General features: G+C 38.9%; 1 protein-coding gene across 7 annotated transcripts in view; it reads right to left on the reverse strand.

The window, feature by feature from the left end:
• LOC105022772 (vitamin D3 receptor A) overlaps nucleotides 1-20693 on the reverse strand; it is a 62186-nt gene that overhangs the window by 14313 nt on the left and 27180 nt on the right. For 5 of the 7 annotated variants that reach the window (XM_010891474.5, XM_010891471.5, XM_010891472.5 and 2 more), the window contains 2 exons: nucleotides 5662-5809; nucleotides 4676-4806 (listed from right to left, as the gene is read on the reverse strand). In XM_010891474.5, the coding sequence (XP_010889776.1) occupies nucleotides 4676-4806; nucleotides 5662-5807 (277 nt within the window). In that variant the 5' untranslated portion in view covers nucleotides 5808-5809. Of the gene's footprint in view, nucleotides 1-4675; nucleotides 4807-5661; nucleotides 5810-14067; nucleotides 14087-15313; nucleotides 15584-20693 lie in introns of those variants that run through there. The other 2 variants (XM_010891475.5, XM_020051823.3) reach the window with 2 other exon arrangements.

A 20693-nucleotide genomic window follows, 5' to 3' on the forward strand; every position in this document is an offset into this window, starting at 1 on the left:
ATTTGCGCCTTAATGGTTTGTCATGGCCCAATCAGTCTAATTCCTGCTGTCAAGTTAGGCATGACAATGCTCCTCAATAACTTTAGCGTCAGGAGTCTGCTGATGAGACAATCTCTGCAGTCTGCATGGTCATTCACCATTTCAGTGGAATGATCTACCTAGCCTGCTTGAAGTCCTCCCGTTCTGCCTAAATCTCTGGATCAACTTTTAGAAATCCAACTGGATCTTCCATAATTTCAAACCGTGCTAGAGACTTCAATGTAACAAAATCTTCCAGTTTTATCTCTCTGAAAGGCTTGAGGGCGACCATTACTTTTCTTGTATGAGATTGATAAGGACATTGCCTCTTCATGGCACAGACCATTAGCACCTATGTTGATGGCCTGACCTGGATGCCAAACAGCACCAAACAAATAAGTAGCTCAGGTACTGGAAAGTAGTCCAAGTGCAGAAATTTTGTCCGGAAAGTTTTTATACACAGGATCAAAATGAGAGGATAAAAACAGGTCTAACTTCAGAAATAAGGACCACCCTAGCATGCGTCAGCCGTTTGTTCACTCACACCCACCAGCATTCCTAATAACATGTCGGCAGCAACTCAGACTAGATAAAGTCAAATTCTAAAGCCCACAGCCAACCCTGAAACCGACAAAGACAGAAAATGTAGCTATAACATACAGTCCACACTCGCATTGTCCCAAAGAATTAATGTCCAGACACAAAACTGTTCTCTAGTTATGACCAGGCTATTTCACCTAATATGTATATGTGTCATGTTATCTAAATCGCTTTGCATTTGATCAACAGCTCACGAGTGTTCAGTCTAAGGTCTGTTTAATGTAGAATATCTTGTTCATTTGTAAGCCAACAAATTGGGACTGCACTACATTGCAAGGTACAGCTTTTGATTTCTGATAGACGGTTCCATTTCACAGTTCTGGCTCAGTCTGCCAGGTGGTGCCTCAGTTTTCCCGTTTTCCCTCCCTGCTCGCTAACCTGCTATGAAACATGCAAGTGTTTGTGTTCTTGGATGCATGCCAACTTATCGTCTGCTCTGTTCCAAAAGCAGGCACAGCAGCAAAGTCCTGCCTGGCTGGCAATACCGACAGAAGTGAAATGTGAATGTTGCGAAATGCATGTAGAATTACAGCAACGTGATGGAAGTAAAACTTAACCATCTGAAAGGGTAATGCACCATGAGGGTTAAGGCACCCAAACTGATAATGGTGGCAGCAGCCCACCCAAAAAATAACACACAGCTATAAATAAAACTTCAGGTATATAAAACTTCATCGTGCCCTAACAGTCAAATGCAACAGTGGCAATAGGCCCATATATTTCACATTACATTTATGATTGTTTTTTTGCTCAACATGAACATATGCTGTTTCAATGTTAAGAAGTGTTTCACATCCTGAGCTTTAATCCTTTTTTCTTCACCAGGGGATTGAGGCTTGTGACTGCAGGCTTAAACTCATGGCCGCAGCTCCACCACCCTCCCTCCTGCTGCTTGGGAATGAAATCTGGGTCGGAGCATTGTGTAACGTGCCGGAAAAAGAGTGTCATTGTTGGACTGGTCTTTATTTCTCTCCTCCCACACTTTCCCCCTCTCTCTGTCACCTCAAAATGCACCACTTGTCTATTTTCAAATTTTTTGACATTTCTGATGTTCCAGCATGGTAAATTGAAGGGGTATTTCATGAAGGCTCAATTTAATTGGCAATTTTTTCCTACACAGTCTGAAACAAGCACATATTTTCTAAGTTTGTGAAGAATGTAAAACAGAGTCCAACCCTGGGCTGTTTCTTGGACTATATTTGGAATATTTGTAAAGACCCAAAGAAAAAGCATAGAAAGCATGTCGATGCAAAGATGACAATGCACAAATGTGCAGTAAAAGGTGGTAGTAGCATACTGTATAGTAGAGTACAGCAGGGCACTATGCGGGCAACAGGGTACATGTGCTGCTAAGACAAAACATATAGGCACAACTACATTTGGGAGCACAACTCAGTTGTTGAAGTAGAGTTTTAAATTGCCTTTAGTGGATACAGTTAACCTCAAAAAGTGTGGGCAATAAAAGAGAGCTGAAAACATACATGTTTATTGCCGGAGTCTCCAAACCTTTTTTTGGTATGAAAGCAATTTGTAAAAATGAAAACATGTTGTGAGACTCTTTTCAATACCAGAGATGGGGACAAGTCACACATGGTCAAGTCCAAGCAAGTCTCAAGTCTTAACCATCAAGTCTCAAGTCAAGTCTCAAGTCACAGTTCAGATAAATCAAGCAAGTCAAGTCAAGTCAAGGGTTCACCCTAAGCAAGTCAAGTCGAGTCCTTATAAGTTTCAAGTCAAGTCAAGTCACAGTACTAAAGAGATGAACACACACACTGTCCTCTGTTTCTGACGTGCTCGGTGCGAAGCTCGATTTCAAAATCAAATATTTTTCTCCTCCGCGGTACAATTTTATGGGGGGACGAAGCGGAGGGATTTTGAATCAGCCTGAATGGGTTGTATTCGCTATAACAACCGCCTCGCTATACCTTATCCCGCTTATTACATACCTACCAAATAAATCAATAATGTGACACAAAATATTGATTTCAAAAGGAATGTATTGATTTAAAAACAATTGTATTGCTTCCTCTAAAGAAAATAGTCCGTTCCGTCTTTGGTTAGAATCCTGCTGCGTCCATAGCAACGCGCTGTTTTTCATGGCAACGGTCTGTTATCAAGAAATAACACGCATTCTGCACTGGAATTCAGCCAATCCATTTAATAAGGGCTAATAATAACAACCTTAAACTAATTATTGTGACTGAAAAACAGCCTAATATGTAATTACGCTGTAATTATTCTTGTCTGTATGAGTAAAAAAAAAAACTATTCGAAATGTTTAGGTTCTAGTAATCACATCGGCGCCCCCATGTTAGCCTTTCATGCAGTAAAGTTAACTGTTATGGTGTAAGCACAATGCTTTTAAGTTTTCACACGCAGTCCACAAACACTTGAAAATGCGCACATTTAATACAGACATTATAGCCTACGTGTAATAATATACATGCCCGCTCATTTTAAGATGCCCATCAACATTAAAATTCAGGCTATGCAACTGTTATAGTCAAATTCCCTTACATCTATTTACCAGACGTATTCAGTAATGATAATGGTCACATTTCTAACAAGAAAAAAAATAAAACATAATATGCAACCAAGGCCAAATTATGACAAACAAAAGATGAATTCATTACATTAGTAACTTAATCGTTATAGATCTTAGTGAAACTGAATATAAAGGGATTACTTTCTTACCTTTCCTTGTGGTTCTTAAAATGACGAATGAAATTTGACGTTGTTGCATATTTTGCATCTGGCAAATCTTTTTTTATTCACACGGTCCAGTTCAAGTCCTTGTATCCAAACGATACTATTTGTGGAGCTCGACTAACGTTACTGTCTGCCATGTTTGGCGCGGTTTGAATTGTGCAGCGTTAAAGGCACATACGCTGATTAGTGGTGCTGATGTCACAACATATAAAATTATTTTATTGCTGTTTGTTTATTATAAGTTCAAGTCATTGTCGAGTCTTCCACTTCAAGTCAAGTCTCAAGCACCTTGTTCTCAAGTCAAAGTCAAGTCATTTTCACACTTTAATCAAGCAAGTCACAAGTCCTGAAAATTGTGACTTGAGTCAGACTCGAGTCAAGTCATGTGACTCGAGTCCCCCACCTCTGTTCAATACAAACAATAAATGGGTCCAAATGATATTCTCTCTCTGCTTATATTTGTGAGGTGCATTGATGTAACATTTATGTATTGCACCTAGCTAAGTCCCGAAGCTCCCATCATCTGACAACCAAACGTGGCAGCCACTGACAGTGCAAACAACATGCTGATAAATCATGTGTTGTCTGTGTTAGGTTTAGCTTAGATTTCAGTAGCGGCTAAACATACGTGGGATCATTTCAATGATACATTGATAAGATAGTAGCTGGGAGCCTGTAGTGTCTTATATGAGTTAAGATTTGTTTTTGAGATTCTGCCAAGGAAAAAATGTAAACTGAATTGACTTAATTTTTTCATATGCTACAGTAGCTAACATGATATTACCACAGCTGAGACAGTGTCATTTGCACAGTGTACAACTCCACTTCTCATGCCCTCACATATTTTAATCAATTAGCAAAGTCATTTAAGAATCAAACATAGAACCCGTTCATCACGCTAAGGTAGTTCCAGCCTTTGACTAAGCTAGGCTACAATTGGCTTGGTGAGTGAATAGTGCATTATGGTTTCAGTAGTTATGTGTGATTATTAACTATACATTTAAACAGCAGAAACACTGTGTTCATTTTCTAAGTAGAAATTGAAAATTGCGCACATGTGAAAAAACTATGTAGTTGAGCACATACATTTTGAGTCGCATATACGAACAAAACTGTGGCACTGTAGTCTCATACTGTACATCATCTGAATAACTGCAGCCAAATGTTGTAACTCATCAGCATGAAAACCCCCGACTTACAGCTCCGGAAAAAATTAAAAGACCATTGCACCTTTTTCTTTCCTTTCCAAAAAAGATTTCCAGTGTCCTCTTAATTGTTCCGGGAGCTGTAGATGGCTGAGTTCACTATATTTATGAACATTAAGCAATCTGTGTCTGTGAGCACTCACACTCCTTCATCATGCCGATGTCCACACAGCGTCTGAGCCGGCAGGCCTGGCAGTGACGCCTGTTGTCTTTAGTGATGGTGCAGCTGCCGTTGAAGGGGCAGGTGAAACTGGCCTTGCGCTTCATGCTGCGTCTGGTGTGGTAGATCAACAGGAAACACAGGAATATTAAAACCCAACTCAACGGGAGATTTAAAAAGATACAAGCATTAATTCTAGGTTGGCAACACTGGACGTTAGGGGTTAAAGGGGAGGCGGGTCGAATTATTACTCAACTGCATTAGATTGACCAAGACACACAAACGCAAGCTGAATTACAAATCCACAGTACTCCTCTCATAGTAAAAACAAACATTTCATGAGCAGTCACACAGCGTGGCCTTCAAACAGACAGAAAACACAGAAACATTGGCATACAGTGGCCCATTTACAGCCCAAACACAACCCACACAGCTGGCTAAATTACAAGAAAAATGTCATCAGTTACTGAAAACATTTCGGATAAAAATTCCATAAGCAAAGCTGTATGATAACTTCTAATTTACAATGTTTGAGCAAATCTAACCCTGTAAAATAAATGACTCACACACAAACACACACCTGTCTTTCTATCCTTGTGGTGACCTGAGAACTAACCCAGAAATCCCGATACCCAAACCTAACTATAACCTTAACGTCAATAACCTAACTTTTGAGAATGGACCTAACTAGAAATACTTAAACCTCACAGTAATTCCATTTTTCCGAGCAGGCGCCTGCCAAAAAGAACTATTAGGGACAGATTTTTACAAAGTTTACTATCCTTGTGGGGACATCAGATACACAGACATAGACCTTGCATGCAAACCATAACATATTCCAAATAATATGCTTCCATATGGAAAGCACCATTAGGTTCATGTTGCTTCTGTTCAGGTTGGATATAATATATTTGTGCAGGTACTACTGTTAAAAGCTCTCCCAGGTCATGGCGCCCCTGCCCTGCCTACCTGAAGAACCCTTTGCAGCCTTCACAGGTCATGGCGTTGAAGTGAAAGCCAGTGGCCTTGTCCCCGCAAACTCCACAAATGCGCGGCATGTTGCGGTCGAACTCATCAGGTCCCACCACGGAGGTGCTCACAGCCATGGGCTCCATCACTGTAACAAGAGAAGACAGAGTGTTCAGCGGTGGTCCGGCGCGGTACCTTTTGGTGGGTTTCAACAAGGGCACACGCGTTGCAACACATTTTATAGGGACAGGTGTTGGAAAAATTTGCATAAGCAAAAAGCCATAAGACCACGAGAAGACCTTGACGATTGGTCCTGTTATTGGCTCTATTGGAACACACCATCTGTCCCTGTCAATGTAAAAAACAACAGCCAAGTAAAGCACACCAGTGGTTACACATTTAACCCCGGTTTAATCTCACGCTGCCTAATTTCCTGACAGCCAAAGATCCTGTGGCATTGTCTGGACAGCGCCGAGCAAAGACATTATATCCTAGTAGTGGTATTACGTATGGGGACCTCCCATGAGGAGGAAGCTTCTCTAAAAAATAAACAGAGGGAAGAGGAAGCTTGAACAAAGACAAGAGAATAGGGAAGAGGTTGTGACTGACAGCTGCGAGGTGAGTTTAACAGTCTGTCACATGGTCTGACTAGGTAGAGTTTAGCCTGCCTCCAGGGGATGGACCAGCAAACGGGTCTATTGAGGTCAACCAGGGACAGGAGACGTGGGATGAATCCATTCACACTGATTAGTACAGGGCAGGTTTCCATTGCTTTTGTTGAATAAACCTGTGTCAGTTGTAAAGGGAACAGCAGATTGGGGAGTCATTTCTATTCGTTTCGTTTTTACTAGTTTTGGCAAAACTTAAGGTGGTAAGTGGAATTTGAAGTTAGTATTGCCAAATCATTTCAAAGATAGGTTACCCCATATATATAAAAATTCTCCCTCACAGCACCATGAAGGAATACCGGCTCACCATGCAACACAGCTTTAACTCAATGACGATTCTAAAAACAAGCTGCTTGTTTCAGGTCCTGCCAATCTGGAACCATTCTAATGTAGAGTGGCTGGATGTTTCGAACCGTTTTTATGGGTTTAATGGGTGACCCAGCAGTGCTCCAGCTTCATGTCAAAGATTATGGCAAACATCCCCAAACCGACACTCTGCCCCCACAATGCTTGACTGTTATAATTAGGTTATTAATGTGTAATACAGTGTTTGGTTTTTGCCATATATATTGGTCACCCAAAAAGTTTCACTTCTGATACACTGGAAACAAGCATACATGGGAGGACAGCCACTCCTAAAAGGTTTCCCTACAGTCCCAAACTTACTCCATTTGGACAATGTGGCTCTGACTGTGTTTGGTGGAGCCCTACAGACTTAGGTATTATTATTATTATTTTTAATTCGGTCATTGGATGATGTGTGCTGACAAAGAAGCTAAACTTAGAGGTAGAAATTACTCCGATTTACAGTGGCTCCGGAAAGTATATCACCCATTCACTTTCTCACATTTTGATGTTACAGACTGAATTTGTAATTGATGAGATTGTTTTTTGCCGCCAGTCTCTACACAACACCTCATAATGACAAACTGAAAACACTTTGATATTTCTTATACCAGGTAATAAATTATAAATTGATTACTAATAATCAATAGTTGTCTTTAGAAAGTAATGATCCATGTGTAACATGGGAGTCGGCATAGACATTGGGAATCAATAGAGACCATGGGTGTTGGTTGAAACACTATGCTCTGACAGCATACAAGCACACAGTCCAACCATAGCTCATAACATTATTCATTGTTCTAGTACAGAAATCAACAAGGTTAGGCCAAAGTGTGAATAATTAAACAGATGTGTCTAATATGTTTCTGTGCTGACAAAGGCACTGGTTGATTGAAGCATTTAGTTTTAGTGTGTTTGTGCATTCAGCATTCAGGGCCAGTCAAAAAACTAAATCAAGTAATTGTTTCCATTAACAGGGATGATTAGCCTGCTTAGTGAAAAGCAAAAAACAATGTAAAAATGGTTGTCTCCCCATTCCTGGAAGCAATCATCAGGTTTCTGCTCGGACCGGTGAAGAGTTGCATAGAGACAGCGGTGACGTTAGCCATGTGTTTTCAGCCTAATGAGATGGAGCTTCTTAATCACTGTGCCAATCATACTGAGTCAGGCTCTAGGCACACGCGCTCCTCAAACACACAGCCGAATGGAAACTACAATCTAATAGTGCTGTGTCAATCTCAGTGTGAGTGAACTTTCAACATCTGTTGTATTTTTGTTTGCTTGCCTAGTCGCTTAGCATTGCTCGCAATTCTTACATTTATAATGCAGGTCGTCCCATAAAACAAATCTCTTTGAACTCGTTACAACAGGGAGAAAATTGTTTTCTTTCAAAACACGTTCCACCCACTAACAGTGCTGTGTGACTATAGCATGAACACACACCCCAGTCAATTCCATTCAGTTTGCCGGCAGATGCTTAACAAGACGCCGTAAACATCCAGCTGTATCAACACGTGAAGCAGCTAAGTATGCAATACACGTTTCACTAGTTGGGGGCACTTGGATGCAAAAACATGGAACAAGGGCAATAACAGCCGCAATATTAAGCATGTTTCATATTATCTAGGCCCTATGCCGGCCCGGGAGAGAAAGTAAAACTGGATGCCCTGCTTTGACAGTATCTATAGATACCGGGAGGGGACTAAAAACACTGCACTTTGGTTGGATCTAAATTTGCCAATCATTGTCATTTTGCGAATTCCAGATCTATGGCAAAATATCCCGTGCTAATTATCACGCTACCCAGGGACAATTTTTTCCCCCCAATGCACATCACATTATACACACCATATTATACAATATCATGCAGAAAGTTTTTAGAGGTGTCTATCATCAAATTACACAGCCTTCAGAAAGTATTCAGACTCCTTCAATATCTCCAAATTGTTGATGTTATGCACCTAATTTATAATTGTTGAAATAAAATATCCTAAGCCATTAATCTACACACAATACCACACAATGACAAAGCAAAGACATTTTTTGAATTTTGGGGCAATTTAGATTATAAAATGTAGAGAAAGTGAAGAGCTAGGCTAACCAAGACTAGAACTGCACGGTTTAAAAATGAGTTCGGAGACAAGGGAAAGGCAGGAAGTAAATTCAGTTCAGGAGATGCACATTTATGATCGTAATAGTGGAAACAGCAAAGCAGTTTTGCACTGAGAAGCCTTTGTAGACCTCAAAGAAGTTAGATCAAATTTATAGTGGATACATTTTAAAGCATTTATTTTATTGTGTCTGATTATTGTATTATATGGCTCGTGCACACAATCAGAAAGCCAAAGAAATGTCAGAAATGCTAAAACTGTGTGAATGGTGCATGAGTGGAAAATTAGGTCTAACATTTAAAACCGAAATATCCCTTTAATGAATACCACCCTGTTTCCAAAAAAGTTGGGATGCTGCATGAAATGCAAATAACAACAGAATGCAATGATGTGGAAATCATTCATCCCTATATTTAATGTAGTATAAAAACAACATTTCAAATGTGGAAAATGTTGAAATGTTATTGTTTTTGGAAAAATACATGCTCATTTAGAATCGGATGCCAGCAACACATTTAAAAAAAGATGGGACAGCATTTGAGGCTCAAAATGGAAAGAAACAAAGAACATTCTTCTGAAACTCATCAGTATTCTTGTTCCTGAGAAATGATGGCTATTCCATGTGAAAAATTGCCAAGAAACTGAAGATCTCATATATATCGATAGGGAGTACTTCCTTTACAGAACAGCACAAACTGACTCTAACCACAATAGAAAGAGGACTGGGAGGCCCCGGTGCACATCTGAGCAAGAGGACGAAAGCATTGGTGTCTACTTTCAGAAACAGTCATCTCACAGGTCCTCAGTTGGCAGTTTCATTAGATAGTATCTGCAAAATACCAGTCTCAATGTCAATAGTGAAGAGGTGACTCTGGGACGCTGGCCTTCTAGGCAGAGTTCTTCCTCTATCCAGGGTCTGTGTTCTTTTGCCCATCAGTATATATTTTTTTTATTGGCCAGTCTGAGATGTCTCTTTTTTCTTTGCAACTCTGCCTATAAACTGAAGGGGGGGAAAAAAGACTGCACTTGGGGAATATTTTTGAATTTATTTACATCTTCTTTACATCTTGAGTACTTTAAATATTGTTTTCTACAAATTTGACCGCAAACTCAACTGGTTTAAGTTCTTAACTTTGTTAATGTTTTAAATTTGCACAGGTTTAGCAGATTTCTTTTTAAAGTCAATATATTTTGCAATGCCTCCCTTGTTTCTAAAAGGTTAACATACATTTTCTGTCATATTTTAACTTTTTTTAACAATCAAAGGTCCATAAAAATGATTTTCTATTTATCAAGATATTATATAAATATCACGCAGATAGTGGGAAATCTTGTAATAGGAATTGTATTTCCTATATCTATATTCCATATCTACCATGTTAGTATGATCATGAATGTATAATGAAGGTTATTCTAGTCATGGACAATATATAACCAGGTAACCCGTTTTGTCACCGATCATATCACAGAAAATACAGGTTGTTTCTTTTGTTTTCTCCAGTCCTGAAGAGAGAAATATCAACTAACTGTTAATATCATGCACAGTACAGCACATTAAACGAGATGGAATAACATGCTGATAAAATCAAAGACATAGCTAAAATGACACAACAAGCACTAAGACGGTGGGACCATAGGAAATGGGCTGTATCAGTTGTGTTTAATCAGTCAAATAACCCAAGGGCAGGGTTGGAGTCTTTAATCTATATGATTAGTGAAATCGCACCCAAGTTACACACTCACAAAATGTAAATACATATAATATTAAAGGCTCAGCACCATTTTGCACTGCCTAATCAATTGCGGATCCATTACCTACAGCATACATGTATTTAAAAGTTTCTCCCACCCATGCATTCATCCCTCTTACTAAATAAAGCACTCAGGGGAAAGTGAGGAGAGGCAATGGTTAGACATGATAAGATGGACACGTTACATGTCAGGGACAAATATGCATGGTGCCATACAGGCCAAGTCATAAATTACAGGCACTTCTGCCGTAGAGAAAAAAGTTGTCTATACCCGAGCAGTGCGCAGTTTCCAACAAACGCACAGCTGCACGAACAGATGAAATCAGCAGGTTTCCATATACACTTGGGAAATGGGCAACCGAAACTAGACAACTGATATTATTCTCTTGCTAATCAAAGCAAAATCAAAAACATTTCATCAACATTATCACAGAAAGAAATTCTGTGCCCCAGAAGCACACCAGTACAGCAAATCTGAACTTTGGGCCCTGTTTTTGGCATTGACTGGAAATGAATACACCGCTGTGTTGTTGTGGGTTGACAAAAGTGAGAAGGGAGAGAAAGAAAAAACAGAATGTAGTCGAGAGTGGTATGGGGGGCCCACAAATCCCTTCAATGAGGCCTTCGCTGGGATGAATAACAAGAGTGTAAACTTGCATAGCATTTAGCTGAGAAGTGCTAAACTTTTCTCTGCTGACTGTCTACACACGACTCACTCAATTAGGCTGTCAATCTGAATTCTTCTAGATGAATAGAACATATTAGAATATGTGTAGAGTTTATGGTCTCCAGAACTAGATGTAGCCATGTTTACAATTCAATTGTGAACACAAAATCAATCCGCCCAACATATTCCCTATCCATAAAATGCTTTCAGCCTAGGGCTGGGTGTTGGCACTGATGTCCCGATTCGACTCAGATTTACAAGATATAGATTTCATGGGATATAGTGAAAATCACTGCTTATAAGAGAGGTTTTCTAAGAATGAAGGCTATACTCAGTGTATAACATTGGATATTACTAAAGCTCATGTTAAAAACAGATAACCAGGCCCAAAACATGAATTAACATGAAATAAACTATCATGACATAATGGCAAATTAGCTAAGGCTTTCAAAATAGTTTGTTGTGTCAGAAAAGTCCACTTCAATGACAATAAATACAAAGAAATTGAGTAGAAAGAAAGTTGTTCAGTAAAAGAGCTGTTCAGAAAGAACAAATCATTCACAAATTGCTCATCACTAGTGACAGCAGAGCTGCCATGATTGCTGGCTGTTGCTCCAGGAACATTTCTAGTATCTCCAGGACACCACATCAATCAGCACTTTCTGTAAAGGCAGGTCCAGCTACTTCTGCTTCTATTTAAGCACATGGCTGTTGGTGGTGCTACGGTGAAAAAAGATTGCAATGCGTCACACCCGACCAAGCAAGTGTGTGATCTGCTGGAAGTCTGAGAGCAGCCCGAATGGCTAACTTAAGTTGTTTGTGCAAAACAGCCAACGTGAAGCAGCTCCATCAATACCATAACATGTATCATATCAGCAGCATAGTCCGTCAGGATGGCCGGTTCTTTCATTCTAACCCACTCATTTAACACCTCCAAAGAGAAAATGCACAGATTTATAAAACTGACTTCTGGATTTTAGGAATCAATTTCAGATTGTCCAAACAAGAATCCCAATTCACTGGAAAATCTTTTTTTTTTACCCAGACCAATTTCAGCCTATCCTCTATTTGGCTGAACTCAATTGAGAGAAGGCTGTAGTTCAAAGTTCAAAGAAGTAACAACCTTCAGAGGATCCAAGCACACAGGCACAATCAGATAACCACACAAAAAGAGTCCCTCTCTGAGGGAATGACTGCCTGAACTCTGATATCCCTGATAAGTACTTAACAGCTAACAAAAACAAAGTGCTTTCTAACCTTTAAGTTTTAAACTAGCGTGAGAGTGTGTGACAGGGTTTTCTGTAAATCTGGGATAAAATGTTGGCAGGTTACCACTGTGTGTGAAATGCATAAATAGCAAGTCATTTTAGTTACTCCTCGTAAGACAGATACATTCATCCATCATGTAGCATTGACTGAAAATAAGAAATAAGTGTGGGGGAAAAGGAAGAGGCAACATGAATGCCTGTCTGGGTGTTGCGTCCTTCTACCACTGTGTGTAGCCATTAGCCTACTAATGAAAACAGTATTCCGGTAGATAAAGATTTTACCAAAAACATTCTTGATTAAATGCTCACTATAAGTAGTTTATGTTTAACTGGAAGACTGGCATCATTCTAGTGGGTGTTTGTTTCATATGAATATTGGCATCGACCAAGACTTTTCTTATCAGTGCATCCCTATAATAAAATGGATAACGAAAGCCTAACAACTGGATTCTGTGACTATTTTCAGACTTGTCATTTAAGCATTACAATAAACGTCCTAGTTCAAATAGTTGTAGTTTCGATTCAAAGTGATACCACAAAATGAAAACCACTGAATATTGAAACCTGGGGGCAGGGGGAAAAAAACTAAATAAAGCAAATTGATGTTATAGGACCATATATGTGTTTGGGTATTTATTGTGCAAAGATACCGTGTATATGCAATTACGGGATTAACATGTTTTGGGAAAGGTATTACAATCTTTGAAGAGGAAATCCAGAGAATATCCAGTTGGCAATAAGCTTTCAGACATCCAAACTGATGAGCAGATCTGATTCTTTAACCTCCACTACATGGTAGGCTGTAATATTCTGCTTTCTCTGGCAAGATTTCACTAGTCGATAATAATTGCTAAATTGATTGACTAGGGTTATCCCAAATTTCCTGAAATAATATGAATTATAGCAACGACACATTCAAACAAACTCTTCCATCTACTGGCTTTTCTTTTACTTTAGGTCACCTAACCTACACTGACCAAAAGTAAACTTTTTTTTAAATATAAATAAGCATTTAAATACATTATACACTCACCTAAAGGATTATCAGGAACACCTGTTCAGTTTCTCATTAATGCAATTATCTAATCAACCAAATCACATGGCAGTTGCTTCAATGCATTTAGGGGTGTGGTCCTGGTCAAGACAATCTCCTGAACTCCAAACAGAATGTCAGAATGGGAAACAAAAGGTGATTTAAGCAATTTTGAGTGTGGCATGGTTGTTGGTGCCAGACAGGCCGGTCTGAGTATATGACAATCTGCTCAGTTACTGGGATTTTCACGCTCAACCATTTCTAGGGTTTACAAAGAATGGTGTGAAAAGGGAAAAACATCCAGTATGCGGCAGTCCTGTGGGCGAAAATGCCTTGTTGATGCTAGAGGTCAGAGGAGAATGGCCCGACTGATTCAAGCTGATAGAAGAGCAACTTTGACTGAAATAACCACTCATTACAACCGAGGTATGCAGCAAAGCATTTGTGAAGCCACAACACGCACAACCTTGAGGCGGATGAGCTACAACAGCAGAAGACCCCACCGGGTACCTCTCTTCTCCACTACAAATAGGAAAAAGAGGCTACAATTTGCACAAGCTCACCAAAATTGGACAGTTGAAGACTGGAAGAATGTTGCCTGGTCTGATGAGTCTCGATTTCTGTTGAGACATTCAGATGGTAGAGTCAGAATTTGGCATAAACAGAATGAGAACATGGATCCATCATGCCTTGTTACCATTGTGCAGGCTGGTGGTGGTGGTGTAATGGTGTGGGGGATGTTTTCTTGGCACACTTTAGGCCCCTTAGTGCCAATTGGGCATTGTTTAAATGCCATGGCCTACCTGAGCATTGTTTCTGACCATGTCCATCCCTTTATGACCACCATGTACCCATCCTCTGATGGCTACTTCCAGCAGGATAATGCTGTCAAAAAGCTTGAATCATTTCAAATTGGTTTCTTGAACATGACAATGAGATCACTGTACTGAAATGGCCCCCACAGTCACCAGATCTCAACCCAATAGAGCATCTTTGGGATGTGGTGGAACGGGAGCTTCGTGCCCTGGATGTGCTTCCCACAAATCTCCATCAACTGCAAAATGCTATCCTATCAATATGGGCCAACATTTCTAAAGAATGCTTTCAGCACCTTGTTGAATCAATGCCACGTAGAATTAAGGCAGTTCTGAAGGCGAAAGGGGGTCAAACACAGTATTAGTATGGTGTTCCTAATTAATCCTTTAGGTGAGTGTATACATTCCCTACAGTATTCCATGCTTGTATTGTCACTTCATTAGAAATTGTAGAATTTAAGCAAACAGGAAAAAAGCGAGAGATTTCACTTGCCCGCATCTACCATTGCTTGTTAGAGGAGAGAGGATAGTGGGAGAGTGCTTTTCCCATTTGACAAAAATCATTCTATCCTTTTAAAAACAAAGTGCTGTAGTACAGAACAAAAACAAAATTAGTCCAAATACTGCTGTACCGTTTACACCGATAAAGGACATTTTTCACATTTGTAGCTTAGAAATAATAAACATCATCTTAGCCTTAGGTGTTGTGCCAGCCATGGATAGTGGGCAATATAGAAACCAAAATGTAAATGAAAACTCAGCATATAGCTGCATTAAAAACACAAATTAAACAAATTGACAAATCTAATCTGGGCAAAATCTAAATATTTGATATTTTACTATATATTGATATTGTAAAATATAATTGGTAATCTCCAAAATAACATTTGGAGACATAGGCACCAATTATCAGAAACGAGTAATGCAAAAATGACTAAAAACACTATTGAACTACCAGACATCTTCAAATCCGGCAGAACACAGGAGCACTGACCTGAGCAACTCAGGAAAGAGTCTTTAGATCCATTTCTTCTGAATTAAATACAACAGGGAGTCTACAGACAAAATACCCGCAGGTCAGAAACAAACTCCCTATTTTCTCCTCTCCTCCGCAGTCTGCTACGTCTCCTTTGTTGTCCTTTTTTTCACAAGTCTCTTCACCTTCTCAGTTCCTTATGGTCTGTTGAATTAATGTCCCTCTACCAGTTTAGTAGTATAGCCATAGAGGTGAGTGGTGTTTGCTAATGTTTAACATACTCATGGGGTTAGCAGGGCAAACTCCAGCACTACAAGACTGGCATGGGCAACACAGCGACTGACGCATTTTACTCTAAGCACAGGACATTGATTTCCATTCATAAAAATAAATGGATAGAGGGCAAAAATAGGGCAGGCAGTGAGGATGCAATAGTTAGAGGATTGTTGGGGAATTATGTGAAGTAAGGCATTTAAGAACATTCTATAACAATGTAGAGTGTATGGAAATGGATATATTGGATATAAAAAGTCAACACACCCTTGTGAAAATGCCAGGATTTTGTGATGTAAAAGAATGAGACAAACATAAATCATGTCAGAAATTTTTCCACGTTTAATGTGACGTATAATGTGAACAATTCAATTGAAAAATAAATCTTTGACCTGGTTACATAATGGTAAACCAATACTTTGTTGAAACAACTTTTGATTTTATTACAGCACTCAGTCTTTTTGGCTAGGAGTCTATTAGCATGGCACATCTTGACGTGGAAATATTTGCCCACTCTTCTTTGCAAAAGAGCTCCAAATCTGTCAGATTACAATGACATCTCTGGTGCACAGCCCTCTTCAGATCACCCAACAGATGTTCAATTGGATTCAGGGCTGGACCATTCCAAAAAGTTAATCATCTTATGTTCCCTCCACCCTGACTAAGGGCATTGGTTCCAGCTGAAGAAAACCAGCCCCAAAGCATGATGCTGTCACTACCATGCTTCACTGTGGGTATGGTGTTCTTTGGGTGTTGTGCAGTGCTGTTTTTGCACCAAACATACATTTTGGAGTTATGGCCAAAAAGTTCAACCTTGTTTTCATCAGACCATAAAACATTCTCAAGTCTCTTGTGCCATATATTCTCCACTTGATTATAATGGTCTTCACTGTTCCATGGTATATCTAATGCTTTGGAAATTATTTTGTACCCTACTCTTGACTGATATCTTTCAACAATGAGATCCCTCTGATCCCTCTCTGCAGACTATCACTTCTGCTCTGAGATGCAACTAAGAAAATGAACTTTGTGATTAATCAGCTGAACTTTGTGATTAATCAGAGTTACTCTAAATGATGGCAGGTGTGTAATGACTTCTATTTAACATACATTTGATCACATTTAATGTGAATGGTTAATGATGAAAACAGACTTCCCCAGTTATGCACACTTATGCAACCAGGTTATAGTAAGGTTTTTGTTTTTCATGTTTCCCCCTCGAAGATTTCAGTTTGCTTTTCAATTGAATTGTTCACATTATAGGTCACATTAAAAGGGGGAAAAGTTCTGACATGATTTCTCTTTTACATCACCAAAACCTGGCATTTTCACAGGGGTGTGTAGACTTTTTATATCCACTGTATGTTAATAATAGACAAATTGAATAAACCCTAGGGAGCACACAAAAACCTGTGTGCCATAACCAAATCAGAGCTGCAGTAGGGCCAATATGCAAATGAGCCACTTGTCATCTCATTCTTTCACTGAACTGTTGGCTTAAAGCAGGACTTTTGATCATTACAAAATAACTAATGCCACATAATTCTACATAATGTTTCATAGCAAAGATGTTATTACTACAGGAGTATTCTTACATTTTGGGAATATACCAGTCCTGATCAAACTACAACAAACAGGTAGGCTCTCATACCCCTTAAGTGCCAACATCAACAACAAAATAAATCAACAAGCCACAGCGAGATGAGCACAAAAAATCTCATAAGTGAACAGTAGATAAACCCTCAAACTTTATCAGTGTATGAAAATGTCACTCATATTTGTGCAGCGTGCCTGCATTTTGCTTCTGTCCCAAACTGGTCTCAATCCAATTGACAACCTAATGGAAACATACCTGTCTACCCACAGCACCCATTAAATTGATGCCAGAGCATTTGATTTGCAATAGCATACATCTCCAGAAAAAATGAAGAGACCACTGAACATTGTTCTCATAAATTTTAACCCTTCTGTTCATCACTCAAAATCTTCCTTTTTGACTTTTTTGGAAAGGAAAGTAAAAGGTGCAGTGGCCTCTTAATTATTTCTGGAGCTGTATATGCTACTGCAGCCACAGAAAAATTATATGGGAAGAAAAAAGGCTATCCCAAATGGGAATAGCCCATCCCATCACTATTCAGGCTCCATGATTAAAGCAAGCTAAATAAATGTCAGCTAGCTTCTAACATAGAGTAGCTATCCACATTATCCCTGATTTATGATAATCCCTGCCCTCACTTCTTTAACTGGGTTGACATTCTTAGCCATGTTCTTCTTTTCTTGTTAAATTCATTAAATAATTTAAACTTAAACAATGCTTTGATATCAAGCAACATTTTGGTGAATTATTACTTCTGCCAACAATGCCAGATTCTAGGACAAGGAACATTGGGTCAAAAATATATATATTTTTCAAAAACATTTGAGCATGATTTTGGGGGGATATATATTACATGATTATTCTATTCACTTCATATAATTTTAAGTTGTTAAAATACTTTCAGTTCCACTTTAAGATGTTAGTCTTTTAAATAAGCGTAGATAACATATAGATGATCAATAGGATCATGGTGTGGTGAGATATATGGCCTCTATTTCATGTCTTACAGCTGTTCTTAGACAGTAGTACCTGGTTAAAACACCTAGTCTTGATATATTAGCAATATATCAAACCACCGCCACACCCATGATGCCTTAGTGCTATTAAAAAGCAGTAACCAATGAAATTACAGTTAAAAGATGATGCTTACCGCTGTCAAGCAATAATTGTGATTAATCAAATTATATTATTCTGTAGGCAATAGTAATAATAGGCAAAGTTAGAATGTGCTCAAATGTGTCCCTAAATAAAACAATTCCTGTTTAAAACCCAGAGCCTTATGTTGAAGACATGCAATGTGTTATTATAAGGGACAGAAAAACACAATCTGTATCAGAATTCTTTAGACCAAATAACTGAATACTGGAAACTGCATCACGTACCACTGTGCAGAGCATGACGGCATGATCATTTTGTGTATGTTTGTTACAAGCGCCTCTGACTCTTAGATTTATTTTTCTCCATGGAATCCACTTTAAGCTGGAACAGCCCACATGACTTTGGAATGCTGTAGGTTAGCAGCTGTGTGTTGTGAAAAGGCTGGGAAGTACTCAGATCCTCTAACATCCATTCAGGCACCTATGGGAGCGGGTCCTACCACAATCAATAATTCACTTGATAGGACTGTGTGTTTTGCATGGAACACAAATAAGAAAGCTAAATGTTAAGTGTTGATTACATTTTTCATGAGCAAAAAAAATTATAAAATTGATGAACAAACAAGAGAAATTTGCTTTTGGTTCATATGGAACATTTTGTGGGATATTTTAATTCAGCCCATGAAACATGAGAACAAGCCTTTAGACGTTACATTTATATTTTTAAGTGTATTACAGTACTATCCTAAGAACCTAACAGGTGAGGAAATGTGCAAGTGCAAGATGAGACAGAGCAGGGGGTAAGTCCTTTAAGATTTAATATATAGGTAATGTATCTCTTAGTAAACATAGTGGTAACAACATATCTTGGGAAACTGCACAATGGCACACTGCCTGCATATAACCAAAACCTTAACTTTGAGATGGGGTTATGCAAACTATACAATAAGTTCCCCCAAAGGTAATGGGGCAAAAAAAGTATTTGCAATGTTAATACACTAAAAACATTTTTGTATTTATAACATAAATAGAGAGCTGGCATTGGATAAGTAGATCAACACGATCTGTAATGTCCATGTGAAAGAGCATGTAAGCACTTACTCTTTAAAAGGAGCAAGAGAAACTAAAACTTGGTTTAGAAAGGAAATATATTTAGATCTGAGATTTGCCCTCTGCCATAACATGATTTTGCAAAAACATTTTTATTAATGTTTGCTGAAATAATTAATATTTCAGCAAATGCATATGTCAGCAATAGCCTTGTGCGTAAAGTGAGGATGTTAATGATGAGGAAAACATTAATATTCACGTCAGCCACTCAAAATGAACTAAATGTAATACTTTCCTTAAATTGTATCTAGAAAAATCAAGGGACTCAGCTGGTAGCCAGCAGACCCAAAACATGTTAAGAGGAATAATTTAATTGTGTCTATGGTATGAAATTCTTCACATTTTCAAACAGAAATCTTATATGTGGTCAATTTGAAGCTTACAATCATGCAGTGACTATAATACAGTTCCTCTCCTCCCCTGACATCTACTCTGCCAACTTTGCCCAAGGGTTAGAGCAAGTTCTCAGCTTCCTCTGTTTACAGCACTGGCATGTAATTCTGGTGTGTGCTACTGGTGTGTCATTGGCTAGGCTTGTTCTCAGGGGACAGGGTGCCGGCTGCGTTTACAAACCCGGTGTACCATACAGCAAAGTTGATCATGTGGAAACATAACAGCAGAAAGCCCACTGAACACGACGAATGTGTACCATTCAGTACACTACAAGACCTACTCAGATCAATGACAAGTGTTCTATCAGGTATATCAAATAGACCAGCAAGAAAGGAATTTTAATCCTTCCTGGAACTCTATGGATTCTGTCTATAAAAGGATTGACAATCTTGTTAAGCATGTAATGGACTTTAAACAGTGTGGAACGTACGCACATCGAATGCAGACAAGGGGCGTGAATGAAACTAATCTTGCGGCATTCGAAATAAATCTGTTGATCTCACATGTTTCCCAACTCTAGGCAAGCTACTCAAAGGGCAATTATCTCAATATTCTATACAGGCGTAACAACTTATTAATCAATCGACGAGAGCATGTGTTCATCCCTGGGCGAATGGACAATAACTAAAATGTTTAAGCTGATGTCTGTGGATCATTTATGCCATTACGTTCATTCATCTGTTTCACTGCGCAATAGGAAAAGTCATTGCTGCCAGACCGTATACACATTTCCTCTGAGGCGCAATTTGAAGACAGTACGCAATATTTGAATGTTGCACGATATTGGAAGTAACTGACATTGCAGTATTTTGTTTTTCTGCAATATATAGTGATATGAAAAAATACAGGATATCTTCCGAAAGAGCTTTGGCTATCTGACAGTCTGTATCCTTCATTCTTCCCCAGCCCCATCCTCTACAATAAACAT

The sequence above is a fragment of the Esox lucius genome, chromosome 12, assembly GCF_011004845.1.
Source record: "Esox lucius isolate fEsoLuc1 chromosome 12, fEsoLuc1.pri, whole genome shotgun sequence".
NCBI lineage: Eukaryota > Metazoa > Chordata > Actinopteri > Esociformes > Esocidae > Esox > Esox lucius.